The sequence below is a fragment of the Haemorhous mexicanus genome, chromosome 9 (genome assembly GCF_027477595.1).
Source record: "Haemorhous mexicanus isolate bHaeMex1 chromosome 9, bHaeMex1.pri, whole genome shotgun sequence".
Lineage (NCBI taxonomy): Eukaryota > Metazoa > Chordata > Aves > Passeriformes > Fringillidae > Haemorhous > Haemorhous mexicanus.
In genome coordinates this window covers 10,129,184-10,143,697 of record NC_082349.1, presented here as the reverse complement: position 1 = coordinate 10,143,697, position 14,514 = coordinate 10,129,184, and the positions used below count along the sequence as shown (strand labels likewise).

The following is a 14,514-nucleotide window of genomic DNA, read 5'->3' as shown; positions in this document are numbered from 1 at the left end:
CAGGCCGGTAGCGGGGCGGGGCGGCCTCAGCCGCAGCAGGGCTGGCGCGTCCCCGTCGTGGTTTGACCCCAGCGGGACACCGTAGAGCCCCTCGCGACTGCTCCACCCCGCTGGAGGGACAGAAGGGAGAAACTCATGGGTTGGGACTAAGGAGTTTAATAATAAAAGCAGAGTAGTATTAAAGTAAAAATTGTAAGGAAAATAAAATAGAATCACGGAATGGTCTAGCTTAGACGGGAGTAGGCACATGAGTAGGCACACGTCCTATTAGACCAGATCACTCAAAGCTCTATCCAACTTGGTCTTGGGCACTTCCAGATATAGGACAGCCACTTCCCTGAGCAACCTGTTCCAGTGCCTTGCTACCCTCACAATAAAGATTTCCTTTCTAATATTCAACCTAAATCTCTCCCGTTTTAATTTTAAAGCGTTCTCTCTTGCCCTATCACTGCATGCTTTTGTAAAAAGTCATTCTCTCTTTTTTTTATAGGCCCCTTTTAAGTATTGGAAGGCCTCAATAAGATCTTTCCAAAACCTTTTCTCTTCCAGGCTCAACAACCCCAGGTGTCTCAGCTTATCTTCACAGGAGTGAGGCTCCAGCACTCATAATTTTCACAGCCTCCTCTGGATCTGCTCCAACATATCCATGTCTTTCTTTCCTGTATTGGGGACCAGAGAGCTGGATTCAGCAGTAAACGGCAGAATTGCCTCCTCTGACCTGCTGCCCAGGATGCAGTTGGCTTTCTGGGATGCTGCTCACTCTTGGTTCATGTCCAGCTTTTCACCCATAAGAAGCCCCACTTCTTTCTCATCAGACCTAGTCTCAGTGAGTTTTCCAGTATGTGTTCTCCAGCTCTTGTGTCTGGTATTGTCCAGACCCAGAGGCAGGACAGGGCACTTGGACTTGTTGAACTTCATGAGGTTCCTGTGGGCCCAAGTTTGTCTAGGTCCTCCTAGATTGCACCCTGTCCTTTAGGTGTGTCACCCACACCACTCAGCTTGCAAACTGGCTGCGGGTGCATTCACTCCCACTGTCTGTGTCATTGATAAAGATATTAAAAGCCCCAGCCAGTCCCAAGTCACAGCCCTGAGGGCCAGCGTTTGTCACCTGTCTCCACCTCGGCATAACGTCAATGCGCACAGCACCCTGACCGCACCCATCCAACTAATTCCTATCATCTGTCCGTGAAACCTGAACAAGGATGGTGGTGGAAAGTTTAACTTCCACTTATGCTAGTGTCTGAGGACATCTAACTTGTTAAGTCTGTGCACGCCCACTAGAACCTGCTTACCAATTTAATGTTCGCTCTATTTTTTTTACGGGAAAAAGAGTAGCTCCACCGAAATGGAGCCTCAAAAAATTTCTCGACACTCGCGCCTGTTCCTCTCCACGGAAATCTTTAGTAAAAGGCGAAAGATTTATACGATCTGAAGAGAAACCAGAGTATGCCTCCGCCCCTCTCCGCGCACAGCCCCGTCCGTCGGCTGTCTCTCTCTAGGACACGGCGACTTGCGGGCGGCCTGCGTGCCTCTCCCGCCGCCCCTGTCTGTTGTTCCCGTAGCACAATCGTGGATCCAGCCCGCGCCCGAACACAGCGGTACCGGGCAGCAGCGGCGGAAAGCGCGACAGGGGCCGCTCCGCCGGCGCGCGGTGCACCCTGGGCACAAGAATAAATCTGAATACTAACACGGGATATGCTAATGAACCCAGCCCTGCACACGGGGCATGCAAATGAACCAGAATACTAATGTGCACATGCTAATGACGCTATCACGACTCGCAGCCCGTGTACGCAAAGGCTACTGCGCTCGCTCAGCCCCACCGCGGGACGCCGCGCCCTGGGCCCTGACTACAGACGGTCGCCCGGTGACCTGCCGGCCCTGGCTGGAGGCGTTCGCACGGTGATCCGCCGGACAGGAAGGGCCTGCGGCAGACGGACCGCTGACAATGCCCGCTCCGTGCCGGGCCCGCGGGCAGAGCCGGCCCCGCAGCTGCCGCCATTGTCCGCCGGCTCCCCTCGGCGCCGTCGCGTCTCCAGGCAACGGCGCGCGCCTCGCTCTGGCGGCGGGGTGACGTCACCGCATCGCGAGAGCTCGCCCCGCCAAGCCGCCCCGCGCGCTTCTGCCCCGCCTCTTTGCGCCGGTGCCGCACCATGGGTGAGTGGAGGGGCCCGGGCCTGCCGACATCCGCCGCCATCCGCCCGCTGCGCCACCGCATCCGCCCCGGTCCCCCACCGGGTGGCAAGCGGGGACTGCCGCCGGCCTACACCGTCCGCCATCGGGGGCGGCTGCGGTAGTGCCGAGTCGCTGGCGGGGGGAGGGTGAGCGGGCCCAACATGGCGGCTGGTGGATGATGAGGGTGGGCGGCCTCGTCTCGCCGCGCCTTGATTTCCTGCAGATCCTGAGCGCTCGGCTCGCTCCCGGTGTCTGCTGCAGATGAGCAGATGCGGGTGAGGTGGAACAGCGTTCAGCGGACCCATGCGGAGGGCTGCGGGGTGGCGTTGTGGAACACTGCGGAAGTTGGCAACTTGGGCCCTTGCGGGAGGTGGCGAGTTGTGCAGAGATGGTCCCCGTTGGGGACCCAGCAGGCTGAGTTGATTCGGGATGTCTCTCGTAGGGGCTCAGCGGACAGGTGGGATGGGGGTCCCTACCTGTAGCGGACCTACCACATCCTGCCAGTAGCGTAGGATGATTGCTGTAGTGTGCCTGTCAGATCTGCATCGGGCGCTTCCCAGAGAGCGCCCAGCACGCGAGGTACGTTGGGAGGCAGCTTCCCAAAGAGAGCACAGAAGAGGGGGCTCTGTGTGCCTGTTGGAAGGGATGTGCTTGGGGCAGGTCTGAGTATCAATGATGAAGCTTCTCTAACTGCTGCATAAGGCTGAGTGCACTGTGCGGATACCAACCTTGGAGAGCTGAGGACTCAGAACCGCGCCCTGCTGCTGCAGTCGGCTGGGCTGGTGGCACCCTCTGACCACACTGCTCTCCATTCAGGTATCTCCCGGGACAACTGGCATAAGCGTCGCAAGACTGGGGGCAAGAGGAAGCCCTACCATAAGAAGAGGAAGTATGAGTTGGGGCGACCTCCCGCCAACACTAAGGTGAGTGATTAGGCAGAGTTAGTCAGAATCGTGTTTTTCGACTCGAGTTTCTGCTTCTATGCTATTAGAGAGTTGAGTTCCTGTTTGGTGTGGGGTTGAATATCTGACCCTGCTTCTCTAAGAGGTGGTATTTGCCCCTCTGCCAATGGAAAGCAGCAATACATTTTTGCAATAAGAGGCAATTGGAGTGATGAAGCTTTCACCTTAGGTAGATGCAACAGACCGTTCTGGTCATTTACTGTATCTGCCAATGCTTGGGTTTGTCATAGTTACACTGACCACATTGCCTTCGAGGTTAGGGCTGTGCTGGGCTCCTGTGAGGGCCATGCAGCATTCCAGCGCCAACAGCAGCCCAGTGTTTGTTTCTGACTGCAGATTGGCCCACGCCGGATTCATACCGTGAGGGTTCGTGGGGGAAATAAGAAGTACCGAGCCCTTCGCTTGGATGTCGGCAACTTCTCCTGGGGCTCAGAGTGTAAGTATGTGCTGAGCCTGCTGCGTGGAAGGGAAACCTTTACTGGTCTGCAGTACTGCTGCAGAGTGGAAGGATGCAAGCCTGGATTTGTGAGCTTGAATTGCACATTCTAGAGCTGGCAGGTGAAGCAGCATGCATGGTGATGATGATAACTTTGACCTTATGTGGCCTTAGTGGACTTGAATTTCCACTAGGTTCACAGTGATAGGAGTGTCATAGTTACACTGAGTGACATGCTTACCTTAACTTTTTATGGGAGAGGACAACTAAAAAGGGGCTGAAATTCTATACATGAGTAGTTCCTCAGAAACACAGGATGTGTTCATCAGTGAATATGGTTACTAAAAGTTAAATGATGCTGAGAAGCAAGAGAAAGGTGCTGAGGATGTTAGAAGGCCTGACCCTAGGACAGTGTTTGCATGTGCAATTTCATATTTCTGCTTTACTAAGCAAAAGTAGCAAGCCCAAAAGCAAGAGGGGAATTCTGTCATATTTCCCCTGAGCAAGGTGGGTTTTCTTTACTTTACAAGCTGACAACAGTATCATTTGAGCCTGAGCCCCGTCAGTGTTTAGTAGGATGGTAAAACATCAGTAAGGAGGGTGGTGGGTTAGTGACTTGCATGATGTGAGGGGACAGGACATGCTTTCAGTTATCTCAGAGCATTGTCTGTGCAGTGAAAAGTGTCATTACAGTCAGTATTGCACATGTGAAGGGGCTGAGTGTACCTTGCAACATGGACAAGGTATGTGAGTGAAGGGAGAAAATCCACCTTGTGCATGATCTTTGTGTGTATGGAGGGCTGTTTTCAGGGCAGGTGACTGCTAAACAGTCAAATCTAGTAGCTAAAGACTGAGTGCTTCAGGTGGGTCTTGGGAGGGTGAAAACACCAGCTTCCCTTCTCAATTTACTCATAGACCCTCATCCTATAGAAGTGGTTTCTGAGATGTGTTGCAGGGCAGTCCCACTCAATATGGCTTAATTCAGTAGTTCTAGCAAGTGCATACAGCATTGAGCCCTGTGGGCGGTGTTAGTTGGCATCTGCTGATCTTGCTAGTCTGGAAAGTTATTTTTAGGATTGCTTAGATATTTTTGTGATGAGTTCCAGCAAGTCTACTGATCCTGGTTTTTCATATAGGAGGGATTTAATTTCCAGGTGTAGATTTCTGTCCTAACAACAAAAAGTTTGACGGATGAAAAATAGATGCATCTTCTAGTTAAATTTAATTCAGTGCTAGGCAGGCTGGAAGATACAAGATGGGGTGTTGAGTGCAAAGTTATCTAAAGGGTATGTGTGAGATGCTGTGAGCTCCATACTCAGCTGTCTGATCCCTGGAGGTCTGAACTCATGCTCTTTTCTTAAAAGGCTGCACTCGCAAGACCAGAATTATTGACGTTGTGTACAACGCTTCCAACAACGAGCTGGTGCGGACAAAGACGCTGGTGAAGAACTGCATCGTGCTCATTGACAGCACCCCGTACCGGCAGTGGTACGAGGCCCACTATGCCCTGCCCCTGGGACGCAAGAAGGGCGCCAAACTGGTACGCCTGGCGTTCTAATTTTGGCTCCTGGCACAGCAGTCTGCCCTGCCAGAGGCACTTACCCATCCTGAACAGACAGTGCCTGCCAGAATAGGGTCGGGTACCCAGCAGTGCTTATCCAAGTTGTGTTTCCATGGGTTGGTTCCCAGGATAAGTCTGGCCCTCTTAATGGAGTGCTCAGTAGCAGGAGCTCTCCCGGAAGCATTACACCCATTTGTGCACAAGGACCTGCCTGTCAAGATCTTTGTCTTCTAATGATGATACCTTTGTCCAGTTCTGCTACTGAAGGGAGAGCGATGACAATTTAGGATGCTGAGGAAGACTTTGTAGGTTAGGTTCTTGTGCTGGGCAGTGATTGCTTTGGTGAGAAGCTTGGGGATTGCTCATTGAACTTGAGTGTGTTCTTAAGTGTCTTGAAACTACACTGAGCCATTAATCTAAGAATCAAGCCCTGGACTGCTAGAAGGTATTTAAAACCCCATATGTAGCATTCAGATTAATCCTTGCATTAAAAACAAAGCAGTTGTCATTTGGGTGCTGTGTAGTGCAGAAGCAGGGGGAGATCTCGTCTGCCTGGACTTGCACCACACCCAAGTGCTTTCATTATTTCTGCAGAGGGAAAGAGTATTCACTGCTTTTTGTAGGAGTGTTTCACCAGGGAAACCTTTGCAGTTTCATTGACTTGAGAACAGCCTTCCCTAGGGCAATGTGCTCAGTTGTCAGCAGTGACTCCTGTTAGCAATGTTGCATTTCTTGGTCTCAAAAGTGAAATGCAGCACCTGGTTTTGTGAGATCAAAGTATTTGTACCTCAGCCAGGTATGACTTTGAAAACAGTACAGTGTTGAGAATACAAGGGCTTCCTTCATGGTCATGGAAAACACCTGTGTTAGTGGAAGGTGGCCATTTGTTAAACAATTTTTTTTGCTTTTGGTCTTTGATTTAGACTCCTGAAGAGGAGGAAATACTGAACAAGAAGCGTTCAAAGAAGATCCAGAAAAAATATGATGAGCGAAAGAAGAATGCCAAGATAGCAAGTATTCTTGAGGAGCAGTTCCAGCAAGGAAAGCTACTTGGTGAGTCCCTGGTAGCAATAATGTAATTTGTTCTTTTATCTTCTCCAGAGATCCCCCTCTTTTGGCAGGATGGGGAAGTGTGGCTAGCCAGGCTTCTGCAGTTGATTAATCCTGTTGGGGCTTTGAGAAAGAAAGGGGCTCAAGACTAGCAAAATGAGCAAGTGCGTGTCAGAAAAATGTGCTGCAGGCATCTAAGAGCTTTGATGTTCAAGCTCTGGCAAACAGTTGAGTGTTCTGAAGTCTTCTGGTGATGAGACCTATGTCCAGTTCTGCTACTGAACCCGAGCGATGACAGTTTGGAGATCTGAGGAGGACTTCGTTAGGGACTGCAGCTTCCAGAGCACAGTACCTCAGGCAGAGGGGCTGCCCAGGCACACGACCTGGTGACGCAGTCACTGATGAGCTGCTCGTCCGTGCTGCTGCAGAGGCGGCGTGCAGTGTGTGTTCTTTGGTGTGTGCACTGGGGTGGGGAATTGCCAGACTTTAACGGGATGACTTCTCCTTGCAGCCTGCATTGCCTCCAGACCTGGACAGTGTGGCCGAGCCGATGGCTACGTGTTGGAAGGCAAGGAATTAGAGTTCTACTTGAGGAAGATCAAGGCCAGAAAAGGCAAATGAATATAAAAACTATTGTGCTAAGAGAACGAATAAACCAAGAGTCTTCTACCCTAACAGGTTGTGTGCTCATTTGTCTGTGCAGTGTGGAGAGGGCTTCTGTAGCTCCACCTGCCTTGTAAAATATGAAGGAACATGGAATTCTAGGAATCCCTGAACTCTTTACTATCTTTAGTTGACCCTGCATGTGCTCAACTAAAACATCTCCATGGGTTCTAAGTGACTTGCAGGACCAGGTGTGTGTGAAAAAGAGCTGTCAGATTTCGCAGAAGTGGGGAATGTCCAATATTGGAAACCTGTGAGCAAGAGGTAGGTGCAAGTGTGCACCCCCATTAAAAGTTCTGGTTTTATGGGAGCTCCTGAGGTCTGTGCACGCTTTCCCCCTGTTCCTGTGCTGTGTCAGGTTAGCATGTGCTGCAGTTGGGGTGTTGGAGAGGTCAGTGGGGAAATGGGCCAAGTCTGGCTGAGAACTTGGCTATTACCTTCAGCCTCTGCAGCTGGTAACTCTGCCTCTGCCTTCCACATTACATGAGCTCCCATCCCCTGGTTCAGGCTAGCAGCCCCTTTTGGTGTTTCCTGCCTTGTACAATTCCCTGCAGAATTCACTATCTTTTAACCAAACTAGGTGGCACTGCTCAGTGACCAGCTGGTCTTTCCCTGACCTCCTTGGTCTCATTCCAGTGCAAGATCAATTCCTTCTAGCAGAAGGGCCAGGCTCACATCATGGTCTGTCCCTTTCGAAAGCTGGATACAAGCTCCAGCGTTGTGCCCGGTCACTTGTGGTGGAATTGGAAAGCTGTAGTGACCGAAAGCTTTTCTGGATGTTCTGGTGATATCTTTCCTAGAGGCTCCTGTCCTTAAATCTCTGAAAATAGTTGCTCTTTGTGCAGGTATTGGGGGAAGTCAGGAGCCCATCTGAGGGCTGGTCCTGTGCCATGGGGCAGGCCAGGCTCACATCTTGTGCCTGTCAGGTGAATACACTGCACGCTTCACGCTTAATCTCATCTGTGTGTTTTCACAAAAGCCTCGCTTATCCATTGGATCGCTGCTGCAAATCAGGCTTCCTGCAGCCCCAGCATCACTATTATTAGCTCTGAACTGAAGGGAGGTGGTCCATGATCATCTTGCCCCAAGGAGAGTTGTGGTGAGACCTAAGTCTCATGCTTCAAAAATGCAACTCTGTCCCACCAAATAATTTTGGGGGAAGGAGTTTAAGTTTTTTTTCTGTGATGCTGTGCCGTGTTTGTAAAGCGTAACAGCAGAAGGTGCCCTGGGGAGTGTGGGTTCATGCTGTGCTGCTGGCAGGGAGGTGGGCATGAGTCAATACCAGAGCTGAGCATTGCAGAATGGTACCTGTTCTGGTGACCGTGGCAGCAGGTTGTGCCATGGGCTTGCACTGGCAGTCCCTCACAGACTGGTCAGTGCTCGCGGGCACTGTGAGCAGAGCTGAGCCCAGCTGGGTGCCCCCGCAATCCAGGAATCCCTGGCAGTGGGACCTGGGCTGGGTGGGATGTTTTCACAAGCACATTCCTTCTCCATAGTGATCCGGTGTAAACTTTCCCTGCTCTCCAGCAACGCCTGCTTTCCAGAGAGGTGGAGTGGAGGCGATAAGCGCACTTGGCAGGGATGTGTCACGGCTGCTTCCTCCAAGTGTGTTTCTTCTCTCCCATCATCATCTGCAAAGTGCAAACAGCCTTCAGGGTGTTTCTGGAGAACTTTGTACAGATGGAGAAACTCAAAGTTTATGGAGCAAATGCCAGTTTGGTGTCAGAGCAGGATTATAAACCTGTCCCCTGATGAACAGGATTATGGCTCATCGATGTGTACTGTTTACAAAGTTACCACTCTGAGAAACACAGCTGCCAAGGGCAACTGCCCATGGGAATAAAAGTGGCACCTGGAGCTGCAGTGGAGGTGTGACATGGGAACAGAGCAGTAGCAGCTGGCTGGGGTGTGTGGCACTTCACTCCCAAGGTGGTGCAGGCTGTGGGATGTCCTGCTCCTTGCTGTTAAATGGCTCTCTCAGCTTCACACAGTATTAACTTTGGGGTATTTTCACAGGACATGATCCAACCCAGGAAATGACCTTGTGGTTACACTTCAATAGGTCCATCAGTGACCTGGAAGGCAGTGGAGGAGAAGCAGGGCTGGCTTGTTGAGGGAATTCGGGAGCTTTAAAGGAAGGGGGACTTGCAGGAAGGGGAACTTCTAAAGTAGTTTTCTTAGGGAAAACGTGTCTGAGTGTGCCAGGGCGGTCACAAAGAACAGGAAGCACTGGGTTTGGTCACACCTCCCTGCCACCTGTCAAGAGATTGCGATTTGGGCAGGGGCTGCAGGTACCAGAGCAAGGGCTGGACAAGACCCAGTGGGGTAATTTGGGTCACTCCCTTTGCATCAGCTGTGGCATCTGAATTTAGGCTTCATGAGGAGGGAAAGGACAGGATGTTACATCATTCCCAGCAGCCCTGGGAATGGGATCCCAGAGCACATGAGCAGAGGGGGCACCCATGGAAGGGCTGCGGGCATTTCTAGAGCACAGGTCAAAAATGCAGCTGTTGTTAGCTCTAGTCCAGATCTGCAGCCATGGGGTGGGCTGCAGCCCTTGGAGATAGCTGCCAACCGTGCCAGTCCTGCTGTAGTCCTGTGGCTGCTTCTGGTCCGTCTGTCCCTGTGGGGGTGGCATGAGCCAGGGTATGCTGTAGTACTTGGCAGAGAGTGATGGAGAGATATTAAAGGCTGGGATAGTTTCCCAGGACCCAGGAGGGAGCAGGGAAGGAAGAAGTCCAGCTGGTTATAAAACAGGGATACATCCATGAGTGGCAGGAGACATGAAGGGAAATCATCCCATCCTTGTCCCCAGGCCATGTGGGGCTGGGAGTGAGCAGTGCTGGGACTGAGCAGTCCCACCATGGGCTGCTGGAAGCCCCACAGCTCTCTGCAGGAAACACCACTTCCTTTGTCGGCCGGAGCACCGCGTCCTGCCCTGCCCAGCTCCCTCCCTTCCTGCCTGGGCACCAGGCCCAGCACAGCTCCAGAGCAGACAGGGTGGTCAATGCAGCCTCCAGCCTGGAGAATGTCCCCCTGGGCAGGAGGAGCAGGACTCAAAGGTGTCCCCCCCCACCATCTGCAGATAAGGGCTGGAGCACCATGGGTGAGACTTGCTGGGGGTGCCTGTATTGAGCAGTGATTCACAGCACCCTGAGCCTTTGCCCTGCTCCCAGGACCCCACAAATTGCTTTGTTCAGGATCTGTGGCATTTACAGCAGGCTGACACCTTCCCCACCCCTGTTTTAAATCCTGATACAAAGCAAAGGCTCTGCTGGCACTTAGCCAGTGCCCAGCTCTGCTCTGCCAGAGTGACAAAGAGGCTCCAGGGATGCTGGGCAAGACCCTCACTGGGCCATCACCCAGGGCAGGGGAGGGTAGATAGGGTAGGAGTGAAGTCCACCATCCCTGCACTCCCCACATCCCACTTGTTGTCTCCCCACTACCCCAAAGCACAAAGGGATGGAGCCACACTGCCAGGAGTAAAATGATATATTTCTTACTGAGAGCTGGATCCTACAGGGCTGTCTGTAAGGGGCCCCCTCCCATGCCACCCTGTTTGTGTGTGCACTTCACCCACCCACTCCCACGAATGTGCACACACACACCATGAAGCAGCACATGTGCATTGACTATTTCAAGTCCCTGTGCTGGTGTGGGCTGTGGGGTGGGCAGCAGGCAGACCCACCACAGGCTTCCCCTGACAGACCCAGGGCACCCTGTCCAAATGGGACACTCCCTGCAGACCACACAGGCAGGCCCAGCCCTGTTTCATGTCTCCAGACCGTGTTCCTTGCAGGTTGGAGAGCAGCAGGTCTGTGCCAGACACCATCTGGCTCCAACAAGAGAGAAAGCTCTGGTCAGTGGGTCTGACACTCACAGCATCATCACTTGATCCCCAACACCAGCCCCCACCTTCCCTGCACATCTTTCCTCAGGCACCACCAGCCTTAGGGTCCCCAGAGCCTGAAGCACCCTTGCAGCCTTGCCCAGCTGCAGCACATGGCAAGCAAGGGGCTCACACAGTAGGACAGGGGAAGGAATGGGTATTTGGGGGTGCAGCTTTGCAAAGAGCCACTGTCAGCCAGGGCAGGACAACTCGTGCCTCTCCTGCTCTGGTGGCTTTCACTGCTGCCCAGCCCATGCCATCCTGCTGTGTGTCCAGACACAGCCCAAGTCCTGGCATCAGTGCAGGTCAATGGTCTCATACTCCAGGTTGTCTGAGTCCTCCAGCTCGATACCAGGTACCAGGTTGTAGTAGCTGGTTGTCTGACTCATGTAGATCTTCTCCCGGTCAGCAGAGTCCTTCAGGACTTCACTCACGCTGACAGTGTCCACCTCTGGCTCACTGCCCAGCTCCTCTGCCCTTGGTGCTGGGGTGCCCAGCTGCCCTTCATAGGATGGCACCTGGGAACTGCTCGGGGATCCCACCTGGATCTCCACCTCCTCATAGAGGTCTCTGCCACTCTCCAGTGGATCCATGAAGGGCTGGAGCACGACCTGTTTCCCCAGCAGCACTTTCTTCTCAGTCTTGGAGGGAGCAGCAGGCAGCTCGTAGGGGTTGTAGTGGTGGGGCTCTGCAGACAGTGGCACATTGCTCCTCTCTGCCACAGCCCGCTGGCCCTGGGACCTGCTCTGAAGGCTGTAGTTGGTCTTTTTCTTCTGCCGGCAGAAGCACCAAGTGACGCTGGCAAGGATGAGGAGAGGGGGCAGGCAGATGAAGAGGGCTGTGAGGCCGTGTGAGCGGCACAGCTCATCCCGGGGGATGCTCTGGAGGTCCACACCGTGGTAGTGCTCTGGTGTGTGGCAGATTACCTCAGCAGCCTGGCTGGACCAACCCTCCAGGGTGGTTAGCAGAGTGCAGCTGCAGTCCCAGCTGTTGTTGGAGAGCTGAAGCTGGAGCAGAGATGGCTTCAGGAGGCTGGCAGGAAGAAAGGTGAGGGCATTGAAGCCCAGGTAGACCTCCTGGACCTGGGAAGATGCTTTCAGGAAGGACCTGGGTAGCTCCTGAAGCTGGTTGCTGTCCAGATAAAGAACCCTCAAATTAGGGGCATTTTCTAGAAAGCTTCCAGGGAGACTTTCCAGCAGGTTGTGACTCAAGTGTAAGATTTCCAAGGCAGGAGGGACTCCCTGTGCGTTGCTGATGGCCGTGATGCTGCAGTGGGAGAGGTAGAGCTCCCGCAGCCCCTGCACCCCCACCAGTGCTCCCCAGTCTAGGTGGGTGATGTTGGAGCTGGTGAAGTTGAGGCAGCAGCTCTCAGGGAGCGGAGCCTTCTGGAAAGACTGGTAGTCCATGAGCTCCGAGCAGTTGCAGATAGGCCGTGCTGGGTCAAGGGCAAGGACAGCAGCGAGCAGGAGGCTGCCCCAGAGGGACACGGTGTCCAGCCCGGCGCCTGCGGGGAGAGCAGAGGGGACAGTGACTCCCTGTGCCACCGGCCCTCCCGCTCCTTTTCTCCAGCCTTCCCGGCGGGGGAAAGTGAACTCCACTTCTCCTCCCCTCCACGAAAAGACCCGCTCGCCGCAGGTCCTCCCGGGCCGTCCTCCAGTGCCACCGACCCCGCCAGCCCGGGGCTGCCTCTCCCCCGACGTCCCGCTGCTCCGGCCGGGTTCCCGCGGGCAGCGAGCGACCCCCGGAGCTACGGCCGTGCCCCCCCGTGCCCTACCCGGCCTCACCTGCCGTCGCTCGCCCCATCCTCCGGGGCTGCTCCGCGTCCCGCCGCGCTCCCACCGGGCGCGGCCGCCGGCTCCGCCTCGCCGCGGGGCGGCCCCGCCACATCCCGCCCCGGCCCCGGCCCCGCCGCCGTCCGGCCCGGCCCATGGTGGCCCTTCAGCCCCCCGTGCCCTGTCCCCTCGCAGGGGTCCCGCCAGCCATGGACCCTCCGGCCGCCCTGTGCAGCGGTACCCCCAAATTACGCTTGACCCAGCTCCCCTGCAGTCAATCAGCCCGGGGTCCCCCTTTATTCTGCCCCTCCTTCATAAGCCATAGTACTCATTCCTTCATCACCTTCCCCTCTCCATTCCCCAGAAAGAATGTCCCTTCCCAGCCTCTCCCTTTCCACCCCCTCTGCCCTGCCAGGAGCCATGTGTCCCTCCAGTCCTGTCCGTACTCCACCATCACCCCCAAGCTCCTGGAGAAGGGCTGGGCTGGGCTCTGCTGAGTTTGTCTCTCTCCTGGGATAGGGACAAGGCTCTGCCCGGCTGGGTGCAACTGCCGCTCCACTGGGGAAGGATGCAGAGTGCCCATTCTTGCCAGATGGAGACCAAAGGGGCATCATGCTCCATCGTCGGACCCCTGATGAATTTCCTCCATCCCACACAAGTCCCAAGCCACTAAGGAGGAGCAGAGTCAGACATGAGCACTACATCCCTCAGAAAAGCAGTGCTGGAGAGGGGAGCTCTGTTTTCACACCCTGAAAGTGCATGTGTGCTCACTATGGGGTGAATTGGGTAAAGTGAGGCACATGGAGTGTACCAACAGCTCTTTGCTTGGGTACAGTGGAGGTGGGTAAGATGGGACCTGGGCTGAGCATGTGCAGTACTTGTGTCTCAGTTCCTGAGGTGCCTTAGCCCTGCTGTTGCTGGTTCTTCCTTCCCCAGCTCACCCAAGGGACCAACCACCCTCTCCATGCTCCTCCTTGGTGGCTGCAGCCCTGTGCTTTGCAGAGCTGTGCTGAGGGATGGGAAAGCCCCACTCCTGAGGGGGTCAGAGCTGTCACCCCAGTCTTGGGCAGCTTGTCTGCACCACGATGCTTGGCTGGTGCTGCTCTTGCAGCCCAGGCACTGCATGCAGGCACACAGCAGTGCCCTGCAGCTGCCCTGGGAAGGCAGCCCTGGTGCAGACGTGAGCTGGCAGATGGGTTCAGCTCCCCTGCTCCTGATGTTGCTGAGCATCGCTGAATGCCACGAGGGTGGGAGAACCAAGCCAGGGCTGAGTATCATGGAGAACAGAGATCCCACAGCCTCTCTGAGCTCCTGTGATATTTTACCACATGCACAAGGGGAAAAAGGTTTCCAAGTATCTAGATGGAATTTCCCTTGATGCAGCTTGCATTGCGTGCCTTTCATGATTTTACTGTACACATCCCCAAAGAGCCTGCCTCCCTTTTCCTATAACTCCACCTAACTAGCTGCAGGCAGTCAGGAGTTCACCCCAGAGCCTCCAATTCCCCAGGTCCAGCAGGCTGGTGATCTTAAGCCACAATTCCTCCCACTGTCCCAGATCAGTGATGGGAAAACCCATGAGTGAGATGGGACCCCACAGGGGACCTCAGCTGCAGGTGGCGGGGTCTGCTGCCAGGCTCCATCCCTCTTAGAGAGGAGATGCCTCAGCCTCGGCAGGACGGGGGCTGTGGGGTCCATCGTGCCCCTTGCCCAAGGACTCACCAGAGGCAGTAGGGAGCAGGAGCAGAGAGATGGCTGCTCTCAGTCCTGGCAGGTCCCCCCTGTCCCTCTGTGGGGAATCCCGGGACAGCCCCGGTCTGTCACATCACCCCCAGACAGGTCCCCCGGGGCCTCCCTGCACTCCCGGGTGCCTCCACCCACACATCGCCCTCAGACGCTGACTCAGCTCCGGCAGGCCCGAGCTGGGGCCTCCATCGGAAAACCTGTGATGCCCCCGGGGAGCCCGGGGCCGTGATGGCAACAGGCAGCTTCCCTCAGGGCTGCAG

The 14,514-nt window shown here is 54.8% G+C and overlaps 2 protein-coding genes, 1 long non-coding RNA gene and 6 other non-coding genes across 9 annotated transcripts; 7 read left to right on the top strand and 2 right to left on the bottom strand.

Annotated features, from left to right (window-relative positions):
- Window positions 1-1,333: 1,333 nt before the first annotated feature.
- On the bottom strand, window positions 1,334-1,448 carry LOC132331436 (U5 spliceosomal RNA). Its single transcript, XR_009487588.1, has one exon. It is a non-coding gene; the product is annotated as a U5 spliceosomal RNA (small nuclear RNA).
- Window positions 1,449-1,958: 510 nt separating this feature from the next.
- On the top strand, window positions 1,959-6,859 carry RPS8 (ribosomal protein S8). The gene is made up of 6 exons (XM_059853956.1): window positions 1,959-2,157; window positions 2,992-3,098; window positions 3,474-3,573; window positions 4,938-5,113; window positions 6,058-6,187; window positions 6,696-6,859. Exons 1-6 carry the CDS (start codon window positions 2,154-2,156, stop codon window positions 6,803-6,805), a joined length of 627 nt encoding a protein of 208 aa, XP_059709939.1. The 5' UTR covers window positions 1,959-2,153; the 3' UTR covers window positions 6,806-6,859.
- LOC132331422 (small nucleolar RNA SNORD55/SNORD39) lies at window positions 2,839-2,923 on the top strand. Its single transcript, XR_009487574.1, has one exon. It is a non-coding gene; the product is annotated as a small nucleolar RNA SNORD55/SNORD39 (small nucleolar RNA).
- LOC132331425 (small nucleolar RNA SNORD46) lies at window positions 3,279-3,382 on the top strand. The gene has a single exon (XR_009487577.1). It is a non-coding gene; the product is annotated as a small nucleolar RNA SNORD46 (small nucleolar RNA).
- Window positions 5,362-5,434, top strand: LOC132331423 (small nucleolar RNA SNORD38). Its single transcript, XR_009487575.1, has one exon. It is a non-coding gene; the product is annotated as a small nucleolar RNA SNORD38 (small nucleolar RNA).
- LOC132331424 (small nucleolar RNA SNORD38) lies at window positions 6,429-6,500 on the top strand. The gene has a single exon (XR_009487576.1). It is a non-coding gene; the product is annotated as a small nucleolar RNA SNORD38 (small nucleolar RNA).
- A 569-nt stretch (window positions 6,860-7,428) lies between the features above and the next one.
- Window positions 7,429-7,558, top strand: LOC132331432 (small nucleolar RNA SNORA35). The gene has a single exon (XR_009487584.1). It is a non-coding gene; the product is annotated as a small nucleolar RNA SNORA35 (small nucleolar RNA).
- Window positions 7,447-8,608, top strand: LOC132331028 (uncharacterized). The gene is made up of 2 exons (XR_009487481.1): window positions 7,447-7,773; window positions 8,375-8,608. It is a non-coding gene; the product is annotated as an uncharacterized LOC132331028 (long non-coding RNA).
- A 1,713-nt stretch (window positions 8,609-10,321) lies between these two features.
- LOC132331027 (uncharacterized) lies at window positions 10,322-12,586 on the bottom strand. The gene is made up of 2 exons (XM_059853955.1): window positions 12,521-12,586; window positions 10,322-12,240 (listed from the first exon to the last, which is right to left on the bottom strand). The coding sequence occupies exons 1-2, from the start codon at window positions 12,537-12,539 to the stop codon at window positions 11,033-11,035; spliced, it is 1,227 nt and encodes a 408-aa protein (XP_059709938.1). The 5' UTR covers window positions 12,540-12,586; the 3' UTR covers window positions 10,322-11,032.
- Window positions 12,587-14,514: the final 1,928 nt, after the last annotated feature.

Coding starts and splice junctions, on each gene's coding strand:
- RPS8 (XM_059853956.1), top strand. Junction 3,099..3,473: donor GACCTCCCGCCAACACTAAG/GTGAGTGATTAG, acceptor TTCTGACTGCAG/ATTGGCCCACGCCGGATTCA. Junction 6,188..6,695: donor CCAGCAAGGAAAGCTACTTG/GTGAGTCCCTGG, acceptor TTCTCCTTGCAG/CCTGCATTGCCTCCAGACCT.